Source organism: Leucoraja erinacea, chromosome 16, assembly GCF_028641065.1.
Source record: "Leucoraja erinacea ecotype New England chromosome 16, Leri_hhj_1, whole genome shotgun sequence".
In the NCBI taxonomy this organism is placed as follows: domain Eukaryota; kingdom Metazoa; phylum Chordata; class Chondrichthyes; order Rajiformes; family Rajidae; genus Leucoraja; species Leucoraja erinaceus.
In genome coordinates, this window is record NC_073392.1 from 27,616,093 (window position 1) to 27,638,262 (window position 22,170).

Consider the following 22,170-nt stretch of genomic DNA (forward strand, 5'->3'; position numbering starts at 1 on the left):
CAGAGGTACTTACATGTCTTTCCAGAGATTGAAAACGGCAGCGTTGTGTTGCCTGTGTGCATGGGCTGAAGGGTGACGATGTACTCGGTGTCTGGCACCAGGTTCTCCAGGGTGAAGGAGGCTGTGTTCGAATTCAGGATCTTCTCTGCCAGCCGGCTATCTGAATCTCCTGAGAGCAACAGTGGAGAAATCGACAAGGAAAATCACATTTCAAATTGGGTTGAGTTAATGCAATTTTACATCTGCTTTCTTCATAAAGACAACAATATAATCACTACCGCTCCGCAGGGAACAATGTGAAGCGAGATTGTCCACTTTTCAATCTAATCTTAGATTCCCCATAATCTCTTAATACACAGGGCGGCATGGTGGCGCAGTGGTAGAGTTGCTGCCTTATGGTGCCAGAGACCCGGATTCGATCCTGACCATGGGTGCTGTCTGTACGGAGTTTGTACGTTCTTCCTGTGACCGTGGGGTTTTCTCCGGGTGCTCCGGTTTCCTCCCACACTCCAACGATGTATAGGTTTATAGGTTAAATGGCTTTGGTAAAATTGTAAACTATTCCTAGTGTGTAGGATAGCGCTACTGTACAGGGATCGCTGGTCGGCCCGGACTCAGTGGGTCGAAGGGCCTGTTTCAGCACTGTATCTATAAACTAAACTCAAAAATGTATGGTTCTTTTAAGTTTAGTTTAGTTTAAAGATGCAGCATGGATACAAGCCCTTCCTTCACTCACTGAGTCCATGCTGACCATTGTTCATCCGTTCACACTTGTTCTATGTTATCACACTTTCCTACATATTTTGGCCACCATTTTACAGAGGCCAAATAACCTACACTTGTACACCCCCACATGTTTAAACATTAGGCTTTAGAGATACAGCGCGGAAACCGGCCCACTAGCACTCTACTACATATTAGGGACAGTCTGCAATTTTACTGAAGCCTATTAACCTGCAAACCTGAATGTCTTTGGAGTGTGGGAGGAAAATGGAGCACCTGGAGGAAAACTACATTGTCACAGGGATAATAAGCAAACTCCACACAGGCAGCACCTAAGGTCAGGATCGAACATTAGTCCCTGACGCTGTGAGGCAGCAGCTCTACGAGCTGTGTCACTGCTCTGAACACCATAGTCTCAAACATGATGACTAATCATCCACAGCCCTTTGAATCAATGCTTTCTAATGCTTCAGAAGCCTCATCTCAGGCAAGCCCTCATCCTGAGACAGTGACCTAGGTACTCCATCCCATGAAAGCCCTCAGACTAAATCACTCGCAAGCTGAATCAATAAACCAGTCAAATCAAAGGCCTGGTAAGTACGGGCTTTAACCCAAGCAAGGCCGGTCAGGAGTGGGGAAACAAGCACCATGCACAGAGGCTAACGGAAATCTGGAATTCCATCCTCACAAAAAACAGTTGAGTCTGGGAGTTAGTTGAATGGTTAAAGATTTTTAGGTTGGCAACTGGGAGAGCTGCAGCCTCACAGTGCCAGAGACCCAGGTTTGTGACTGATCTCTGGCTGACTGTGTGGAGTTTGGACGTTCTCCCTGTGACCACATGGGCTTCCTCTGGGTGCTCTGGTTTCCTCCCACGTCCCAAAGACGTGTGGGTTTGTACTGTAGATTAACTGGCCCGTGTAAGACATAGAACTAGTGTGAATGGGTGATTAATGATCGGCATGGATTCAGTTCAATACTGTATCTCTAAACTATATCAGGATTGAAAGATTTTGTTCAAGTTGTCAATGCACATGGAGCCAAAACAGGTAACAGGAGTTAAAGCTTAATTGCTGGGCTTCTCCAGGTTATTAATGCCCTAAGCCCAGATATAAGAAAGAGTGGTTGGGAGACCGGCGAGATGGACTCGCTGACTACTACAGACATCTTCTGTTGTTTGGGAAAGCAGTTCTCGGCCACATCCAAATGCTATAGGTATACGCCCGGATTTAACAACGCATTTCCGTTGGTTGGCCTATGTTATATTTAAATATCTGCCGAACAACCTCATTTCTGATTTGCAAACTGTATGGATTATGAACGGTTCTTAGGAGCAGACCCTGTTTTAATCTGTGGAGGACAGTGGGGGGCAGAGTAGTACAACGGTAGAGTTGCTGCCTTACAGTGCCAGAGACCCAAGTTCAATCCTGACTGCAAGTGCTATCTGTATGGAGTTCGTACCGCATTTCTTTACCCCGGACCTATCGTCACACAGCACAGAACATGTCCTTCGGCCCAGCGGGTACATGCTGACCATTAAGCATTCATTTATACTAATCCTATTTTCGTCTCCCCACATTCCTACCACCCCACCCACAGTCTTCCTACACACTTGGGGTAATGAACCCGTCAACCCACTGGGTCTTTGGCATGTAGGAGGAAACCAGAGCACCTGAAGAAAACCCATATGGTCACGGAGAAAGTGCAGCCTCCACAGGTCAGGTCTGAACCTAGGGCCCTGGAGCAGCAAAGCAGCAGCACTACCAGCTGCGTTGCTGTACGAGGTCTGTCATGACCTGGAAAGCCACCTCCTGCTTCTACGCATCCCATTAAATCATCCCCCTACAAACAGGCCCCATTGAATGGGCTCTCGCAACAAGGTTTACAATGAATGCTGCAGTCTTGGTTGTGCACTATGTTGTGCAGAGCAACTTCCTTTCTGTTTGAGTGAAGTTGGCGATGGGCCAAATGGGAGGGCACTGTTGAACTCGGCGAGTAAGAGGAGGATCCTAGCAAGCCTGGAGAATGGGTGGTAGACAAAGAATTCTATAGTTCGGCACAACAGGAGATGGCATGTCTTGTCTGGATAATAAGGGGAGCAAAAAGTCTAATGGGAAAAGGTATTTAGAAGTTCAGACTTAACTTCGTGACCAAACCTGTCGCAATCCTGGGACCAGGTTTGATTCCAAAATACACAGACTTTTACAAGAAAGGCAGGATTAAGTAAAGGATGACTAAAAAAAATGGTATGCCTAATTGACGTGTCAACTTCGTTGCTTCTGGTGATTTCGACGATCCGTGAACTTAGTGGAGGAGGAACTAGCTGCCGAAGAAGTTTAGGAATTTAAAACAAAACATTCCTTTCACACGGATGAATTACCTCTCCTCAGGCTCACCATGTGCCCCATTGAAAAGAATGACCCTCACACATTGACAGCACCAAAGTACACCATCCCAACCTCACAGGTCTCTGTTTATGCATTAATCTCAGCACAGTTACACATCTTCCCACCGAACACCAGAGCCCCCACCCCCCACCGAGTCTCCCCCTGGAAATTTCCTCTTCTCGGGACCCTGGCCCCAGTTCATTAACTTCCTAATTGTTCAGGCACCTACTTCCTCTGCCAGCTCATTCCTTTTCCCCACTGTGTGAAAACGTTATCCCTCAGGTTTCTACCTTTGCCCTCTCAACTTAAACCTATGCCCCCTTGTTCTTTATTCCCCTACTCAGGAAAAAAAACTTTGTGCTCTCACCCTACGTATTCCTCTAATGATTTTATACACCTCTATAAGATCAACTATCAGCCTCATCTGTTCCTGATCCATTTGCCCCATTACGGCTTTGGAGAGGGTGCATCGGGGGTTGCCAGAATGATGCCTGGTTAGGAGGTGTTATTAGCTACACGGAGAGGTTGGACAGGCATGGATTGTATTCTCTATAACACCAGAGGTTGAGGGGAGACCTGAAAGAAGTATATAAAATTATGAAAGGCATAGATAGGGTAGACCGTTAGAGCTTGTTTCCCAGACTGGAAATATCAAATATACGAGGGCATCGCGTTACGGTGAGAGGGCAAACTTTAAAGGAGATTTGCAGAGATTGTGTTTTTTTTACAGAGGGTGATGAGTGCCTGGGGTGGTTGTGGAGGCAGTTACAATAGTGGTGTTTGAGAGACTTTTGGATAGGCACGTAGATATGCAGGGAGTGGAGGGATATGGATTATGTGCAGATAGATAAGTGATGGCCTTGGCATCATGTTTGGCACAGACATTGTGGGCCGAAGGACCAGTTCCCATGGTGTATTCTTGTAGGTTTTATGTTCTATGAATAAAGCCTTCCCAATCTCTCCTCATAGTTCAGGCCTTTGAGACCTGGCACCATCTTGGTAAACCTTTCCAGCTTAAGGGCATCTTTCCTATAGCAGGGTGACCATCTGCACTCTTGTGGGTCTACTTTAGGTTATGCTTCTGTTGCCTTTAAATCTGATAATTTCAATACTCCCTTAACCTTTTTCCCCTACTCTAAGCCCTAGTCACACTGGCTCCCAGTGCAGCAAAATTGCATCCTAATATTTATTTTCCATGTTTTCTGACTCTCCATGGTCTCTGTCCTCCATGATCTTTTCCAGCCATGTCGTCCTTTGAGGTCTCTGCATTACACCATATCCGGCCTTTGTTTCCTGTTTCCAATCACTCCACCACTGGCAACCATGCCTTCAGCTGCCTGGGCTCTAAGCTCTGTAGTCTCCTCTCTCTCTCTCTCTCTCTCTCTCTCTCTCTTTCTCTTCTACTGCAAGATGCTTCTTAAACCCTAAGTCTTCTTTGGAATTGAGGGTTGTTGGCCAACGTTGCCGGTAAGTGCCTAGGGAGATGAATGTTCTGTGCTTTATAAATGACAGCTGTTGATGCTGAAACAATGCCTGCAAACCCAGCCTTGAGTTACCACAGTCGATGTAATGAACAAGTGCTCGGAAATTAACACTTCCTTAATTTTGCACACAATGCCATCGTTGAATGTTGCTGGGCGGATCAGATAAAGCGCAGATCGGATGCAAATTAAAGCCATGTTCCTCCTGAGTGGCTTTTCTGCAAAAGAGGACTTTGCCCCATTAATCTGCCAACATGCCTATGCTGCACTGTGAACTGATCTTTTGTTTAGTAAACTACCATCTGCAGTTTGTTTAAGAAGAAACTACAGATGCTGGAAAATCAAAGGTACACAAAAAAGCTGGAGAAACTCAGCGGGTGCAGCAGCATCTATGGAGCGAAGGAAATAGGCAATGTTTCGGCCCGAAACGTTGTCTATTTCCTTCGCTCCATAGATGCTGCTGCACCCGCTGAGTTTCTCCAGCTTTTTTGTGTACCACCATCTGCAGTTCCTTGTTTCTAAATTTTGAGAGCTTTGCCCAGCCTTTTATTTACCTTACCGACCTAACCTCTACCTTAAAACTTCATTAAATTCTCCCAGACTAAACTCAGCAAGCTTGTCGGCAAATATTCAGCCATCCTCCATGAGCAAAGATTCAATGTCTTGCACGAGCTTTACCTTCTCAAATTTTAAACAGAGGATCCAAATCTTTGCTTTTATCAACACACCTATTGTTCCCTTTGAAATAAAATCTAATTGAAAAGCAACTGCCTGAGGGCTACACAAGAACATCAGAGCAGGAGCACTTTCTTTGATTTGCTCAAAAGATGGGAACATCACCGTGGACACCAGCCCTTATTGTACATCATTGCCCCACTGTGGTTATGTGCCAACCAAAATAGTGTGTCTAGAGTGGCATGCAGGCCAGACAGGGGAAGGACAGCAGATTTATTTTCTAGAGGAGCATTAGCGAAACACGAGGGCTTTGACAACACAGGAGAACGTAACATGCTGGAAACCCTCAGCAGGTCAGACAGATTCTGTGGAAAGAGCAGCAGTTAGGAGAAGCAGTTAACATTTACTTTAACAAGACCTTTCATTGGAACAGAGAAAGGGAGAAAACAAGTTATTCTCGCCAGTAAAGATTATGGTGGAAGTAGGCAATGTGTGGAAAATGGGAACTTCTATGTCGGGTGAAATGGCATAGCAGTGGGCAGTTAAGTTGCTTTGTCTGCAAAACTAATTGCTAATATTGATTTTTCTTTTTAGGTTTTGATGACAGTCTGGTAGTTACATGATTACTATCCATGAGACTAGCTTTTACATGATGTGCCAGAATTTAAAAAAATGTAATCACTGAATTAAACCCACACAGTCACAGGGAGAACATGCAAACTTTGTACAAACTGCACCTGCAGTCAAGGTCGAACCCGAGTTGCCGGCGCATAAGGTTATATCCTTTAACACGTTCCTTAATCCTTCACACTGAACAGGCATATATATTAATGGATGCTCATTTTACCCAATTCCAAAATTTGGTTCCATCGAAGCCAAAATTATCTTCTAGCTTGAAAATTTGATGGAATCAAGTGACAGAAGGGAATACAATAATGATATGCACAACTTTCACGATCAAAGAAACATTTCTACCCCCTTAGGTTTCACAACTGCTCATCCACAATAAAGCTTTAATTGCAGGCAAACTTACATTAATGTTTACAGTATGTTTCCTTTCTTAATTTGGAAATCTGTCCCACTAAATTGCAGGTTTCTGTGAACCACAATAACCTTCACCTCAAGTCTATGATTGGCTTCCAACAACACAATACTCTTAACCCTGAATTGATTCATCTGCCGAGCTCAGGGAAAGCATCTGAACAGCAGGAAGCAAATTAATATCACTGTTTGACAACCCAGAGGGTGACACAGTTGCTGCCTTACAGCGCCAGAGACCCGGATTTGATCCTGACCCCGGATGCTGGCTGTACTGTGTTTTTGTTTTTGTTTTTTTTGGTTTCATTTAGTTTATTGTCATGTGTACTGAGTTGTGGCAAAGAGCTTTTTATTGCATGCTTCATTATCCCTGCAACCACGTGGATTTTCTCCAGGAGCTCTGGTTTCCTCCCACACTAGGATCTTGATCAATTGGCCAGGTGGGCTGAGGAATGGTTGATGGAATTTAATACAGAGAAACGTTAGGTGTTGCATTTTGGGAAGTTTAACATGGGCAGGACCGACACAGTGAATGGTAGGGCTTCGAGGAGTGCTGTAGAGCAGAGGGATATAGGAGTGCAGGTGCATGGTTCCTTGAAGGAGGAGTTGCAGGTAGATTGGGTGTCAAAAAGACATTTGGGACTGGGCTTCATCAGTCAGAGTATTGAGTATAGAAGTTGGGAGGTCATGTTGCAGTTGTATAAAATGTTGTCGAGGCCGCATTTGGAGTATGTTGTTCAGTTCTGGGCACTATGTTATAGAAAAAATGTTATCAAGCTGGAAAGAGTACAGAGAAGATTTACAAGGATTTTGCCGGGACTAGAGGGTCCGATCTATATGGAGGTTTAGACTGGGAATCTATTCCTTGAAGTGCAGGAGGATGAAGGGTGATCTTACAGAGGTAGAAGAATGAGGAATAGATCGGGTAGATGCATAGTCTCTTACTCAGAGTAGGTGAATCGAGGACAAGAGGACATAAGTTTAAGGTGAAGAGAAATAGATTTAATAGGAATCTGAGGGGTACCTTTTTCACACAAACAGTGGTGGAAGTATGGAGCTAGCTGCCAGAGGAGGTAGTTGAGGCAGGGACTATCTCAACATTTAAGAAACAGTTAGACAGGTACATGGATAGGACAGGTTTGGAGGGATACAGGCGAAAAGCGGGCATGTGGGACTAGTGTAGCTGGGTGATGTTGATCATTGTGGGAATGTTGGGACAAAGTTGTTTCCACGTTATATCACTCTATGTCTCTATGACTCTAAAGACATGTAGGTTTGTAGGTTAATAGGGTTCAGAAAAAATTGTAAATTGTCGGTGGGTTTCCGTGCTGTATCTCTAAAGTCTAAGGGAGTATTCCATCATGGTCCTAACTTGTGAATGGGTAGCAATCATTTTTCAAGATCAGAGGAGAAAACAATCCAGCAACTTGCGCCCAGTCTATGTTTCACTGTTGTTATTGCTGGTGTACACTGGGCCCCATTAACATTTCTATTCCCTCGGCACCTCCCATCTCTAGAACCATTCTTCAAAGTTAATTAAATGACAACTATACAAAGGAAACATCTCCCTCTTTATCGTCTGAATTTTATGTAACATTTCAAGAGAAAATGCACATAAAAAGTGGAAAGTGAATTATATTTCCATCAGAACTGGTGATTACTTGTGCTGATCGCATCTGAACTTGCAACTAGATGGAGGCAACAAGCTTTGAGCTGAACTAAAAACGATCAAAATTCATAACCGAACAGCTCCAAATAATTCTCCAATGTCAGGTGCAGATGTGAACAAGTCATAAACTGAACACTATACTGCAAGTAAATCTTGAACAGCCGTAACATAATGTCCCAACCTCTATACGGTTGCACACCGTATGCCCGGCACATTCGGTGGCACACTGAGGCAACCTCTACATGGCGCAGAGGTAGAGTTGCTTCCTTAGAACACCAGAGACCAGGGTTCAATCTTGACCACGGTTGCTGCCTGTACAGACTTTTGTACATACTCCCCGTGATCTGCGTGGGTTGGCTCCGGTGGGCTCCGGTTTCCTCCCACACTACAAAGACGTACAGGTTTATAGGCTAATTGGTTTGGTAAAATTGTAAAATTATCCATGGTGGGTGCAGGATAATGTTTGTGTGCGGGAATCGCAGGTTGACGTTGTCTCAATGGGTCGGACGGCCTGTTTCCATACTGTATCTCTAAATTAAACTACTCAACGCTCCTACTGTTGATGGGCAACAAGCCAAAGCCTTCACATGCAAACAGAAATGGGAAATGGTCGTACCAGAGGTTGAACTCTCCCAAGTGGCCTTGGCATTTATTCAAGAGGAATGTTTGCATCAGGGACCCAAGACTAAAATAACCGTTTATCAATACAGGGACGGCACAGTGGCACAGCTGGTAGACCTGTTGCCACACCACTCCGGCAACCCGAGTTCAATGCTGACCCTGTGTGGAGTTTGTGTGTTCTCCCTGTGACTGCATATGTTTCCTCCGTGTGGTCGGTTTCCTCTCAAATCCCTGCGACATGCAGGTTGGCACGTTAATTAGCCTTGGTGTGTCAGTGAGTGACAGAGTCTGAGGGGACGGCTAAATGTTGGGGCTATGGGAAGATTATAAAGGGATTGCTGTAGGTTCAGTGAAAAAAATTGAGGTTTGGTGGTTGGCACAGACTCTGTGCTGTGTCTCTTTAAGACTGTCACAAGTGGCTTTCTACAACCACTTTATATTTATATATTAGTGTCCTCTGTTTAAACTGAGCAACAACATCCTGAAGTAGGAATTCAATCATTTATGCACAGATGTTATACAGCACTGTCTCTACACTGAACTCCCCTTTTGATATTTGATTAAGTTGAAGCCAACAAACATACATCAATAAATCGCATATTTAGTGTAGGGAGCCACAGACTCTTTTCACGCTGCTCAGACTTGTCACGGTGGGTTCTTGTTTCACAAGAGAACATTACAACATCACCTCGAGTTGCTCTGCAACTGTGTAAGACTTGGAACATAAAAGGCAGTACAGGCGCTCATTTGAAATATATCCTCTCTCCTGCACTGGCACACCTGGCACAGATGCATGAAGTGGCAGATGTTGTATCGTCTGTTGTTTTATTCACCTCACATCTCCCTTGGCTCACGTCAGTGTGAGACACACCCAGCCTCCACCTGCACACCAAACAAAGCACCAGCCTCTCGGGACAAGCAGAGGCTCCAGGCCATCATTCCACAGTGCACAAAAGGAGACATTACGGTCACAAACCCTTCCTATCTTTCCTCTGATGGTTCAGAAACAAAAGCCTGAAGCTACGGCACTAAAAGCAGCGAACAGACTTGCTCTGTCGGTAGCATGGGCGGTGAGTGAAAGACGACACAAATCAGTCTGTCGTCTCATTTACCCCCTGGAGGAAAAAAACTAGCAGTGGCATAAAGTAAACCAAGCAGAACGAGAGCAGATACCAGAGGGAGAGGGTTCAGTGATGGGGTCATGTTGGGGTGTAATCAACTTTCCCTCGTCCACAGGTGGTGTTGGTAGCTTCTCCTCACGCTCAGGAACTTCCCATGGAATTATCCCAGGAAAAATACTCCCAGCCCTGTATCCCAGGTAAGAAACTCTTACCTGGGATACAGGCAAGAATTTAAACATTCTTGACTCAAATCCTGGAATAAACACTCATTATTCCGTACCCAAAAAAAAGCAGTCCATGTCCGATATCCCAGAATAAGCACTCCATGCCGTGTATCCCAGTATAGGCACTCACTGTCCATTCCCCAGCATAACTCCTTGTCCTGCACCCCAGAATAAACACTCTCTGTCCCATCTCCTCAATAAGCACTCTGCGCCATACCCAAGAAAAGGCACTCTCTGCCCTAACCCAAAACATCCCGTTCCATCCCCAGAATAGTAGTCTCTGTACCCAATACACTGTCCAAATGAGTAATAAGAGAAGTTCTCAGTACAACATCACAGTACAACTCCTCAACCCTGAAATCCTTTAGCCTTCCAGCCAAGAGGAATGAAGGATGCACATTGACGGCAGAGTGAAGTCACGCTCCACTCAACGTTAGTGCAAACACTTGCAGAAGAAGGAGAACATTTCTCCAACATTTTCTTCTCTCTAACACAAATGTTGCTGTAAGTCTGAATGTTCAGCTGCAGGAGAATTTGTCCCTATGAAATATATTCTGACTTCTTCCTCCCCAAAGGAGCCAAAGGAAAAATAAGCATGCATTGTGCGCGGCTGGATATGCAAAATAACAAGCTTTCTCAGACCTCTCTGCTTGAAGGTCAGTCGGTATCCTTGCAGAGCGAAGGTGGGTGGTTTCCACGCCAGACGCAGTGTGAAGGGCCCAGCTGTGACCACACGGAAGTTAAATGATCCTGGCAGCGGCTCTGAAAGAGACGTATGGTTAAAGATCATAAGTTCATAAGTCATAGGAGCAGAATTAGGACATTTGGCCCATCAAATCTAGTCTGCCATTCAATTACGGCTGATCTATCTTTCCCTCTCAATCCTATTCTCCTGCCTTCTCTCCATAACCCTTGACACCCTTACTAATCAAGTATCTGTCAATCTCCACTTTAAACATACCCAATGACAGCCCACTGTGGCAATGAATTCCACTGATTCACCGCCGTCTGACTAAAGAAATTGCTCATCTCCTTTCTAAAGGTACATCCTTTTATTCTGAGGCTGTGCCGTCTGGTCCTACACTCTCCCACTAGTGGAAACATCCACTCTAAGCATGCCTTTCACTATTCAGTATGTTTAAATGAGGTTCCCTCCTCATCCTTCTAAATTCCAGTGAATACAGGCCCAGAGCTGTCAAACGTTGATCATAACCCAATCATCTCCGGGATCAGTCACGTAAACCTCCTCCAGACCCTCTCCAACACCATACATCCCTCCTCAAATATGGGGCCCAAAACCACAGAGGCTCTTTCACAGCTTGTATCGCCAAGTGTAGACATCAAACTGAGGCAATGATTACAGGTTACATGCGACAGATGCCTTGGAAGATCAGCTGGGGAACCTGCGCAACATCTACAATAAGATTTATGGTGGAATGCCACCTCACAGCACCAAAAACCCAGGTTCGATCCTGACCTCGGCTGCTGCCTGCATGTGGCGTTGCATGTTCTACCCCGTGACCTCAAGGTTTCATAAAATCATGTACAATAGTAGTAGAATTAGGCCATTTGGCCCATCAAGTCTACTCCGCCATTCAATCATGGCTGATCTATCTCTCCCTCCATACCCCATTCTCCTGCCTTCTCCCCATAACCTCTGACACCCGTACTAATCAAGAATCTATCCATCTCTGCCTTCAATATATCCACTGACTTTGCCTCTACAGCCTTGTGAGGCAAAGAACTCCACAGATTCACCACCCTCTTCCAGGTGCTCCATTTCCTCCAACATTCCAAAGACGTGTGGTGTTTGTAGGTTAATCGGTCTATGTAAAATTGCTCCTAATGTGTAGAGAGTGGATGCAAAAGTGGGTAACATAAAACCAGTGTGAACGGGTGATTGATGGTTGGTGTGGACTCGGTGGGCCAAAAATCCTGTTTCCATGCTGTGTCTTTAAACTTAAACTAAATTTAATGATCTTTCACTTCAGGGAAACATTTATTGATTTATCTCATTGCTCTTATTTTGTTCTTGGTTGTGCAAAAATCGAGTGTCATTATTTTCATTTAGTTGTTCAATTACAGGATGGGGACTATTCACTGCACATCTGAAAACACTCTGATTTTTGCAACTGACACTAAATGCTGCATGTGTCTATGGCACACAAGGTCAGCTGGGTGTGATCAAGACTTCCCTCTTAGTGAACCACATGGATTTTAATGGCAATCCGATAGTCTCCCATATTCTGGTAAAATTCCAACAATCCGGTATCCCATTGGATGGAAATCCCGATAGTTCAGCATCAGACCCACACTCCCTTTAAATGCACCTGGTCCCCAATTTCCTTCATAAACAGCGGGTTCAGCTTTCAGCAAAGAGTCATTGTCATAGAGTCATACAGCATGGAAACAGGCGCTTCAACCCAACTTGCCCACACCAATCAATGTGCCCCTGCTGTACTAGTCTCACCTGCTCGCGATTGGTCCATATCCTTCTAAACCGATGAGACTGGTGTAGAAGGGGCATGTTGGTTGGCGTGGGCAAGTACCTGTCTAAATGTTTCTTAAATGTTTGATAGTACCTGCCCCAATTACCTCCTCCAGCAGATTGTACCATATACTTCTCACCCTTTATGTAAAAAACTTGCCCCTCGGGTTACTACTAAATCTTTCCCCCCTTCACCTTAAACCTATGTCCTCTGGTTCTCGATTCCCCTACTCTGGGTAAAAGGAATCTGCTGGGATTCCAACATCTGCAGTCCTGTGTTGCTAAATAGGCTGGTTTGTCTGGGCTCGTGTCAAAAGCCTTGAATACTGCACTCATCCACATCAGCAAAAGGTTACTCCACCACACTCCTGACTCGTGCCTCGTGGATGGTGGAAAAGCTATTGTGCACTGGGAGGCGAATTACTCACTGCAGGAGCCTCAAGCTACCCAAGACGGTGTTGGGACATAATCTACAGTCACAGGATTTGATCAAATTATCTCTGGTACACTAATCCGAGAGGTGGAGTGAGGAGAAAGCTGAGTAAGCATGGGGACAAAGGTATTACATTAAATCATTTCACGATACTCACTTGTCCTCCCATTACCCGAGGTAGACTCTCCAATGCTGTTGGCGTACTGAGCAATCACTGTCACCAGGTATTCTGTTGCAGGTTTCATCTCCCGCAAAACCGCCCTGGTTGCATCTGCTCCAACGGTAATCTGCTCAAAAAAAAAGACGAGGCTTACCAGAATGCTGCCTAGATTAGAGGGTTTCAGCTACAAGGAGAGGTTGGATAAACTTTGGATTGTATTCTCTGGATCTTTGGAGGTTGACGGGATATGATAGAAGTATATAAAATTATGAGAAGCATAGGTAAACGGTCAGAACCATTTTTGCAGGGTGAAATGTCCACCACTAGAGGGCATAGCTATAAGGTAAGAGGGGGGATGTTTAATGGAGATGTGTGGGCAAATATTTTGTTTACACGGAGAGTGGGGTGGCCTGGAATGTATTGCCAGAGTTGGTGATGGAGGCAGATACGCTAGTGTCATTTAAGAGGCTTTCAGATATGCATATGGAAGTGCAAGGAATAGATGGAGATGGATCATGTCCAGGCAGATGAAGTCAGTTTAACTTTGTATCATGTTCAGCACAAGCACTGTCGGTTCCTGTGCTGTATTGTTGTATGTTCTATGTTCCATGGACCTGGTTAACTCATCGATCTAAGCTAGTAGTTCCCACCACCTAGAAGAATAATGGGTTTTGGTACATGACAACATTACCATTTAGAGATTCCTCTCCAAGTCACGCACCATCCTGACTTGGAAGAACATCAGGGAATATCAGAGGGAATGGAGAAAACATGGCAAAAGGTGGAACTGGGAAAGAGATGAGGTGGGAGTAAAGTGAAAGGGGAGAGGAAATGATCCAAAAGGAGTTTGCAATCTTTGAGGTCTGAAGGAGGTAAAAGAAGATCTTTTGTTGGAGCAATAAATGTAGTAAAGAATAAAGTGAAACTGTGGACCACAACGGCTTTGAGATATAGTGATTCGGTGTTGCAGTTTCAGTGAGAGGTTGAGATTATGTATATGCTGATGTTAGATGTAGATCCTGGGATGTGAGAAGAGCCATGATTGGAAAAACACTGGATAGTTTGAATAGAGTCGTGATCATAAGTGGAACTGAACCAAGGAGAGTGACATTTCAGGCAGAAATCATGTGGGTACGTTGGAGCTGGAGTTAAGAGTTGGTTTGTTAAAGAAAGAGATGTGAGTTTCAGTCAAGACCTTATCAAAAACAACTAGGGAAGCATTTTATTTATTTTCTAAATGGGGAGAGAAGCCAGAAATCGAAGGTGCAAACAGACTTGGGAGTGTTGGTGCAGGTGCTCTTTTCGAAAGGAGGTGAGGAGGAACTTCTTTAGTCAGAGATAACTCATTGCCACAGAGGGCTGTGGAATCCATCAGTGGATATTTGTAAGGCAGAGATAAACAAATTCTTGATTAGAACCTGTGTCAAGGGTTATGGGGAGAAGGCAGGAAAATGGGATTAGGAGGCAGAGATCAGCAGTGATTGAATGGCAGAGTAGACTCGATGGACTGAATGGCCTAATTCAACTCCTATAACTTGTGAAGGAGAAAGCATTGAGATTGAGAGTAAAGAAACAAATAAAAATCCCATAGCAAAGACAGAAGTTCTTCAAGATCGGCACTCTTGAATGAAACGTGGCAATGAACACAACAGTAATTAAAAAGGAAAAAATAACCTGCAGATGTTGGTCAGGGCTTTATTCCTTGGAGTATAGGAGACTGAAGAATGATTTCTTATACCACATTCGTACCTCTGCAATTCCTTGCAGTCTTTGGCAAAGCTGCTGCCAAACCAAGCTGTGATGCATCCCGCTAGGATACCTTAGATATTGTTGATGTACACCACTCACCTCTTGGAGTTCAGCTGAGATTGGAAAGCCCAATGCATTGAGAGGAGTGTACTGAACTTTGTAGCCAGTCACAGGCCCCACTGCCGCAGTCCAGCGAATCCGCATCGACTCAAAGCCCTTTTCGCTGAAGATTAAATTTGTGGGACCACCAGGTACTTGGCTAGCTGTAAGCAATAGCAAAGAAATAATCAGTATATTAGCCAATTAACCTACAAACCTGCACGTCTTTAGGATGTGGGAGGAAACCAGAGCACCCAGAGTAAACCTGTGCGGTCATAGGGAGAACTTGCAAACTCCACAGAGACAGCAAGTTCGAGGTCAGAATCGAACCTAGGTCTCTGGCATTGTGAGGCAGCAGGTCTACCAGCTGTGACACCCCTTCATTAACAAAGAAAGATGATGGGCGATGTTGACCGTGATCAACGTCAATGATGATGACCATCTGCGCCAATGCCTCCAACCTTCATCCATGCAAGTTGTTCAATTACTATATATGTGTAAGTTATGTGTTGTCTATGTGCCTGTGATGCCTTGGTAAGTGAGATTTTCATTGGAGCTGTACCTTACCGTACTTGAGCAAGTGACAACAAACCCTAGCATGACTTCACTTGATTTGATAAAGCACATCTCTATCTAACTGCCAGTAAGCAATAAGAATCCTAGCCAATGTTCTGGTAAGAATGTCATATTGCAAGTAGCTAAAACATATCCAAAAGGCCCAGAACATATTGTCTTTCTTACTCCTCAGTTCTTCCAGGGTACCGCCAGTGGTGGAGCAAACCCTCTTGGAAATCAGCGGCGTCAGAGTCCGTAGGATTTTGAAGTCATTCACAAAGAACGAGTAATCCTCGGTAGGTGTTGAGGTGATATCATCGAGTTCCTGTTTATCTGCATTCTTGATCCCTGGAGAAGTGAACATTGAACCGTTAGCCTCATCACCAGCACCAGTGCCAAAAATTGCTCCTCATTTCCAAAGCATGAACATCACCCAAGCAAATGGACAGAGGACGTACCGACTGCAAACAACTTCACATCTTGGTTCCGTAACTTCAAGGCTGGTTGGTTCACGTTATCTTGAGACTTTCCATCGGTTATCAGGATAGTGATCTAAATGAAGAATGATTTCAAAAAAGGTCATGTTTAAAGATACTTTTCACCTATGCTCCATTGTTTGGCCTGGTTTAGTGCTTGGTATCTCAAGGTTTGTTCCCACACCTAAGCAGATTTGGTATACTACTAACAGAGGCTACTTCATCCAGCTCCATTAGCATCTAATAGACTGAGAGACAATGGGGCCTTTTCCACCGGGACTCAACTCTGAGCTTTCCAGTGAGATTGCCGTTCTCTTAGTGTGTTCCCTGGCAAAAGACATATGCCCAAACCAACAGCAACTTCCCTTGCCTCGATGGCTGCCCAAGTATGGGACAAGAAGGACCTAACATCCAAAACAAAGGCACCTGGTTGCCATTGTGCCCCTCAGATTTGTTCCACCCTTTAATGATCTGTATCCCAACTATAACTGGCTTGGAGGCACAAGGAACTGCAGATGCTGGTTTCCAATATGACACTGAGTGCTGGAGTAACACAGTGGATCAAGCAACATTCTAGAAAAGATGGATAGGTGGATGCAAAACATGAATTGCAGACCTCCAGTGGATAGATTATGTTTCAGGTTGGCACCCTTCAGTCTGAAGATAGGCCCTAATCTGAAATGGCACCTATCCATGTTCTCCAGGGATGCTGCCTAACCCGTTGAGTTACTCCAGCACTTTGTGTCTCCAATTAGTTTGGCTGCATATCCCTTCGGCCAGCAACATGTCCCTTGATTTCAGATTAATATTATTGATTGATCCAAGGCCTATGTTTTTGTTTGGGGTTCCATATCTCTACCCTATGTATGTAAAGTGTCTCCAATTCTCACAGCTGAATAGATTGGCTGTAATCATAATACTGGACCAGACCAATCTATATACCACACCAGGACATCTGAAATGTCCTCACTATTCAGGGAACGGGGGTTCCCCTCCTCCACCATAAATGAGGCCCGCACCAGGGTCTCTTCCATACCCCGCAACACTGCTCTCTCTCCCCATCCCCGCACTCGCAACAAGGGCCGAGTCCCCCTAGTCCTCACCTTTCACCCCACCAGCCGTCACATACAAAAAGTAATCCTCCGTCAGTTTCGCCACCTCCAACGTGACCCCACTACTCGCCACATCTTCCCATCTCCCCCCATATCTGCCTTCCGCAAAGACCGCTCCCTCCATAACTCCCTTGTCAATTCTTCCCTTCCCTCTCGGTCCACCCCCTCCCCGGGCACTTTCCCTTGCAACCGCAAGAGATGCAACACTTGTCCCTTTACCTCCCCCCTCGACTCCGTTCAAGGACCCAAGCAATCGTTCCAGGTGCGACAGAGGTTTACCTGCATCTCTTCCAACCTCATCTATTGCGTCCGCTGCTCTAGATGTCAGCAGATCTATATCGGTGAGACCAAGCGGAGGTTGGGCGATCGTTTCGCCGAACACCTCCGCTCGGTCCGCAATAACCAAGCTGACCTCCCGGTGGCTCAGCACTTCAACTCCCCTCCCACTCCGCCTCCGACCTCTCTGTCCTGGGTCTCCTCCATGGCCACAGCGAGCAGCACCGGAAATTGGAGGAACAGCACCTCATATTCCGTTTGGGGAGTCTGCACCCCGGGGGCATGAACATCGAATTCTCCCAATTTTGTTAGTCCTTGCTGTCTCCTCCCCTTCCTCAGCCCCCCTGCTGTCTCCTCCCATCCCCCAGCCTTCTGGCTACTCCTCCTGTTCCCTTTCTTGTCCCCACCCACCCCCGCCCCCGATCAGTCTGAAGAAGGGTTTCGGCCAGAAACGTTGCCTATTTCCTTCGCTCCATAGATGCTGCTGCACCCGCTGAGTTTCTCCAGCTTTTTTGTGTAACCTTCGATTCTCCAGCATCTGCAGTTCCCTCTTAAACAATCTATATATTGTCCTTGCAGCTGAAGGAGTTGGGTGAAGGGAATATGCCAGATGTTATTGCACGCGGTTGTCTGGACCCTGCACGATTATGCCCATCATAAAGCAGATGAAAGATGCAAAAGATTTACATGTATGACCTGAAAAAAGTGAGGCCATTTCTCCATTATTTCTCAGTTTACATCTTCCATTCCAATAATATTCATCAAACATTTCCATTACATTCACTGAACAAAGAATGAAGAGTTTGGGGCCCTATACGCCAGAACGGCTGAAGATTAACCTCTCAGTCACGGGTCCAAACGTCCTTCCTAGAGTGTGGCAATGCCACATTAAAACACAAGAGATATTTAATGGAAGACAGCCTTGCGATGAAGATGCTTCTCTCACCTACCTTGGGAACATTGCGCCTCAGTTTGGGAGATCCAAAGAAGTTGTCAGCGACATACTTCAGCCCAGCCCCTGTCCTTGTGTTGCCGCTTTTGTAACTCAGATTGCGGACTGCATTCAGTGTTTGGAATCCTGTGCTGTGATCTTGAAATGAGAACTCAATCCTTTGAAGAGAAACAGAACACTGAGCCAGGTTGGGAAAGGCTTACTGCCGAGAGACATCAAAGATTAGATGCTTGGACATAATCACGGCGGGTGTGGGTAAATAGGGTGCAACCAGATATTTATTCCCATTCCCCTCCCCACATTTTCCCTTCTCTCCATGGCTGCCTTTTGTGCAATCGTTCCCATGGTGAATATACTTTAACATTCTTCCCATGATCCCTCACAATGTTTGCATGCAGCTGCTAAGGGGAAATCATGCAGCTTACACATCAATGCATCAACAAGGGGGAAGAAACTGATGCACCACTTATGAGTGAAAAAGTGTGAAAACACACACCTCCAAATTCAGGGACAGTTTCTTCCCAGCTGTCATCAGGCAACTGAACAACCTATCAACAACTAGAGAGCTGTCCTGAGCTATCATCTACCTCATTGGACACCCTCAGACTATTTTTAATCAGGCTTTACTGATCTCCTTTATTAAAAATAATAACAGGATAAAGTTATTCCCTTTTTCCTATATCTGTACACTGTAGACGGCTCGATTGGAATCATGGATAATCTTTCCGCTGACTGGATAGTATGCAACAAAAAACTTTTCACAGTACCAAAAACTTTTCACTGTACCTCAGTGAAACTAAGCCAAACTAAATTAAATTAATCTAAAGATAGACACAAAAATGCTGGGGTACTCTTGAGTTATTCCTGCATTTTGTATCTATCTTTGGTGTAAACCAGCATCTGCAGTTCCTTCCTACACATCTAAACTAAACTAAACCCAATTTCTCGGCAGTAAATATTATAACTTCCTAGTCAAACTATCCTTAGGGGTTAAAATGACTCATTCAGGCTCACACTGGCCTGAACAATATCGTCGGTTTCAAAAGGAAATAATTTATTATCATTCAGTAACTATGCAATCCCCCAAAGCCCAAAAGCTGAGAGCGACTGGTTTCTTATTTATGCTGACTCAGCTTTTTAAGATCTCAGTGGGACTGAGAGTGTGAACTGCCATTTCATTTAGTTAAACTGGCTTGCATTCTAACTTGTACACTCATGTGTGAATGTCCCTGATACTGGCAGCCAAAGCGACGTCAGGACAGATGCAAAGATCATTATGGCAACTTTGACCGGTGTTGGACCAGATATGTGGAATGGATTGATGCAGTAACAAGTGGGTGAGAGATTTGCAAATATCTGAATTGCAAAAACATCTGCAATGTCAGGGAATTATTAAACCATGTTTCACTTTAAGGCAAATTTTAAAACATGGACCAGTGAAAGGGCTGTTCTCTCTGTGTTTGAAGTAAAATCCTTTAAGGGCCTGTCCCACTTTCACGACTTAATTCACAACCTTTTTTACTCGTGGACATTTTTCATCATGTTGAAAAAACGCCCCGACCTACTTGATGCCACGAGTACCTACGTCTAGCATCACGACCTACTTACGACCTCGTGACGACCATGCTGCGAGTATGAGTCAATGGCAAACTCAGCAGAGGTCGTGAATTAGGTCGTGAAAGTGGAACAGGCCCTTTACCAAATTAATTTGTCTGCCACTTCAGGGAGCAAACTATCCATGTTGGCTGATGATAGCTGGACTTCTAACACTGGCTGTATTTTAAAGGGGATGAACTGACTTTGAAGGTCTTTGGGATATCCTGGTGATGAAACAGGAATAGTGGATACAAAATGTTTTCCTTTCAAGGAATAGTATGTACAAAGAATCTGAAAGGTGAAGGAGTAGAAATATTAAGTAAAATGCAAACACAAGGAACTGTAGATGCTGGTTTACAAAAAAAGACAAAAAAAGTTGGAGTAACTCAGCGGATCAGGCACATTGTGCATTTCCTTGTACTGCATGCTGCCTGACCTGCTGAGTTACTCTAACAATTTGTGTCCTTTTTAAAATGGAATAAAATACTCCTGGTTCCTGATGTATTCGGCTTCCTTTGTCCAATGTCCCATTCACCAGTCACCAATCCGCTTGCTGGCCAAGTCTGACTGCCAATTAAGCAACATCTTAATCATTTTGATATTTCCTTTTCGATTCCCAAGACATCCCACCCCGTTCCAAACTCCAGCTCATCGATATTTTCATGTCTCCGTGTTTTTCCGGTCTGACCTGTTGAGTAACTCCAATCTTAATCGTTCCATCGTTGGTGGCCGTGACTGGCAACCATTCCTTAAACCTCTCTATTCCTCCTTTAAGAAGTTATTTGAGCAAGCTTATAGTCATCCAACCGATTCGTTTCATCTGTGGTTTCATAGTCCACCGCAAGCAAAAACGTTCATGGATCACATTAATGTACTTGCTAAGGTGAAGGAGGCCTCTTAGCCCATCAAGTCCATGCTAGCTCACAGCAGAGCAATCTCTTCAGATCTCTTTCATCTCTAACCCCCCTCTCTCTCTGCCTTACATTGCCGTAAGATATTTCTGGCACATTAACGGACATGGCCAGTGTGGATGTAGATATGTAGGGTGCAACCAGGCACTTATTCCCCATTCATAACAACATAGAATAGTGCAGCACAAGAACAGGGCCTTCGGCCCACAATGTCTATGCCAAACATGATGCCAAGACCATCTCTTATCTACCTGTGCATAATCCATTCCCTGCATATCCATGTCTTCTCCAGAAGCCTCTTATATGCCACTATCGCATCAAAATTACAGAGTTGTGGACGTAGCCCAGACCATTACGCAAACCAACCTCCCTTCCATTGACTCCATCTACACTTCATGCTGCCACGGCAAGGTCAGCGACATAATCAAGGACCAGTCTCATCCCGGTCACTCCTTTTTCTTCACTCTCCCATCAGGCAAGAGGTACAGAAATTTGAAAATGCATACCTCCTGATTCAGAGACAGACTGATTCAGAGGATAGCATGCCTAAAATAAAGCTTTTCACTGTACCTCAGTACACGTGACACTAAACTAAACTGTACATGCAAATTATTTAATTCCCTTTATGCATGCATTCCCATCCAAGGAATACACTCCAGTGTCACCAAATCCTCAGACCACGTTCCCTTCATGCACAGCTGGCTGCTGGCAACTTGCTTTCCAGCCTTTGTCCCTGACATTACAAGTACTGAGCAGCATCTTACCTGGGATCATCACTGTACTGGATAAGCCCGATTCTTACTGCACTTTGACCAATCACATTTGCAAATGGTTGAATGGTTGCTTCGATAAAGCTCTTGACTTGTTCAAACTTGACCCTCCCGATGCTTGAGGAGCCATCTACGAGGTAGACAATATCAGCTGCGTGGACGTTTTTGCAAATTACTGAAATGCAAGGAGACATGCGTTAAAGCGAGAGGCTGGATTGGTGTTTGCTTTCCCTAGTGCAGACAGATTTTTGCTTCAGTTCGTTTGAAGAGTCAAGAGTGTTTTATTGTCATATGTCCCAAAACAGAACAATGAAATTCTTACTTGCAGCAACACAACAGATATGTAAACATAGTACTCTGTAAAACATCATGATATACAAAAAACTATTGTGGCAAGCGTGGTGTGTGTCTCTGATGATGCTGGATGTCTTTTTGAGGCAGCGACTCCTGTAAATCCCTTCGATCTTCTTCTTGAACCATGACGGCCACCATAAAGATGTCTGTTTAGTAAGTCACCTTTCTGCCGCTAGGGTCAGTGATGTCTCGGAGTGGCTACAGGTTATTCTGAAGGGGAAGAGTGAAGAGCCAGCAGTTGTGGGGGTATGTTGGTGCCAATAACATAGCTAAGAGAAGGCATGAGTTACTGCAACAATAGTT

The 22,170-nt window shown here is 44.8% G+C and overlaps 1 protein-coding gene and 1 long non-coding RNA gene across 2 annotated transcripts in view; one reads left to right on the forward strand and one right to left on the reverse strand.

The window, feature by feature from the left end:
* The window catches only part of LOC129704692 (collagen alpha-1(VII) chain-like), a 103,327-nt gene that overhangs the window by 58,679 nt on the left and 22,478 nt on the right, over positions 1 to 22,170 (reverse strand). Inside the window, exons 4-11 of the mRNA XM_055647987.1 lie at positions 21,508 to 21,688; positions 18,235 to 18,394; positions 15,879 to 15,972; positions 15,607 to 15,768; positions 14,866 to 15,029; positions 13,015 to 13,144; positions 10,579 to 10,698; positions 14 to 169 (exon numbers count right to left, since the gene is read on the reverse strand). Coding sequence (XP_055503962.1) covers positions 14 to 169; positions 10,579 to 10,698; positions 13,015 to 13,144; positions 14,866 to 15,029; positions 15,607 to 15,768; positions 15,879 to 15,972; positions 18,235 to 18,394; positions 21,508 to 21,688 — 1,167 coding nt within the window. The remainder of the gene's footprint in view (positions 1 to 13; positions 170 to 10,578; positions 10,699 to 13,014; positions 13,145 to 14,865; positions 15,030 to 15,606; positions 15,769 to 15,878; positions 15,973 to 18,234; positions 18,395 to 21,507; positions 21,689 to 22,170) is intronic.
* Positions 3,281 to 16,027, forward strand: LOC129704693 (uncharacterized). The gene is made up of 2 exons (XR_008724758.1): positions 3,281 to 4,574; positions 15,614 to 16,027. It is a non-coding gene; the product is annotated as an uncharacterized LOC129704693 (long non-coding RNA).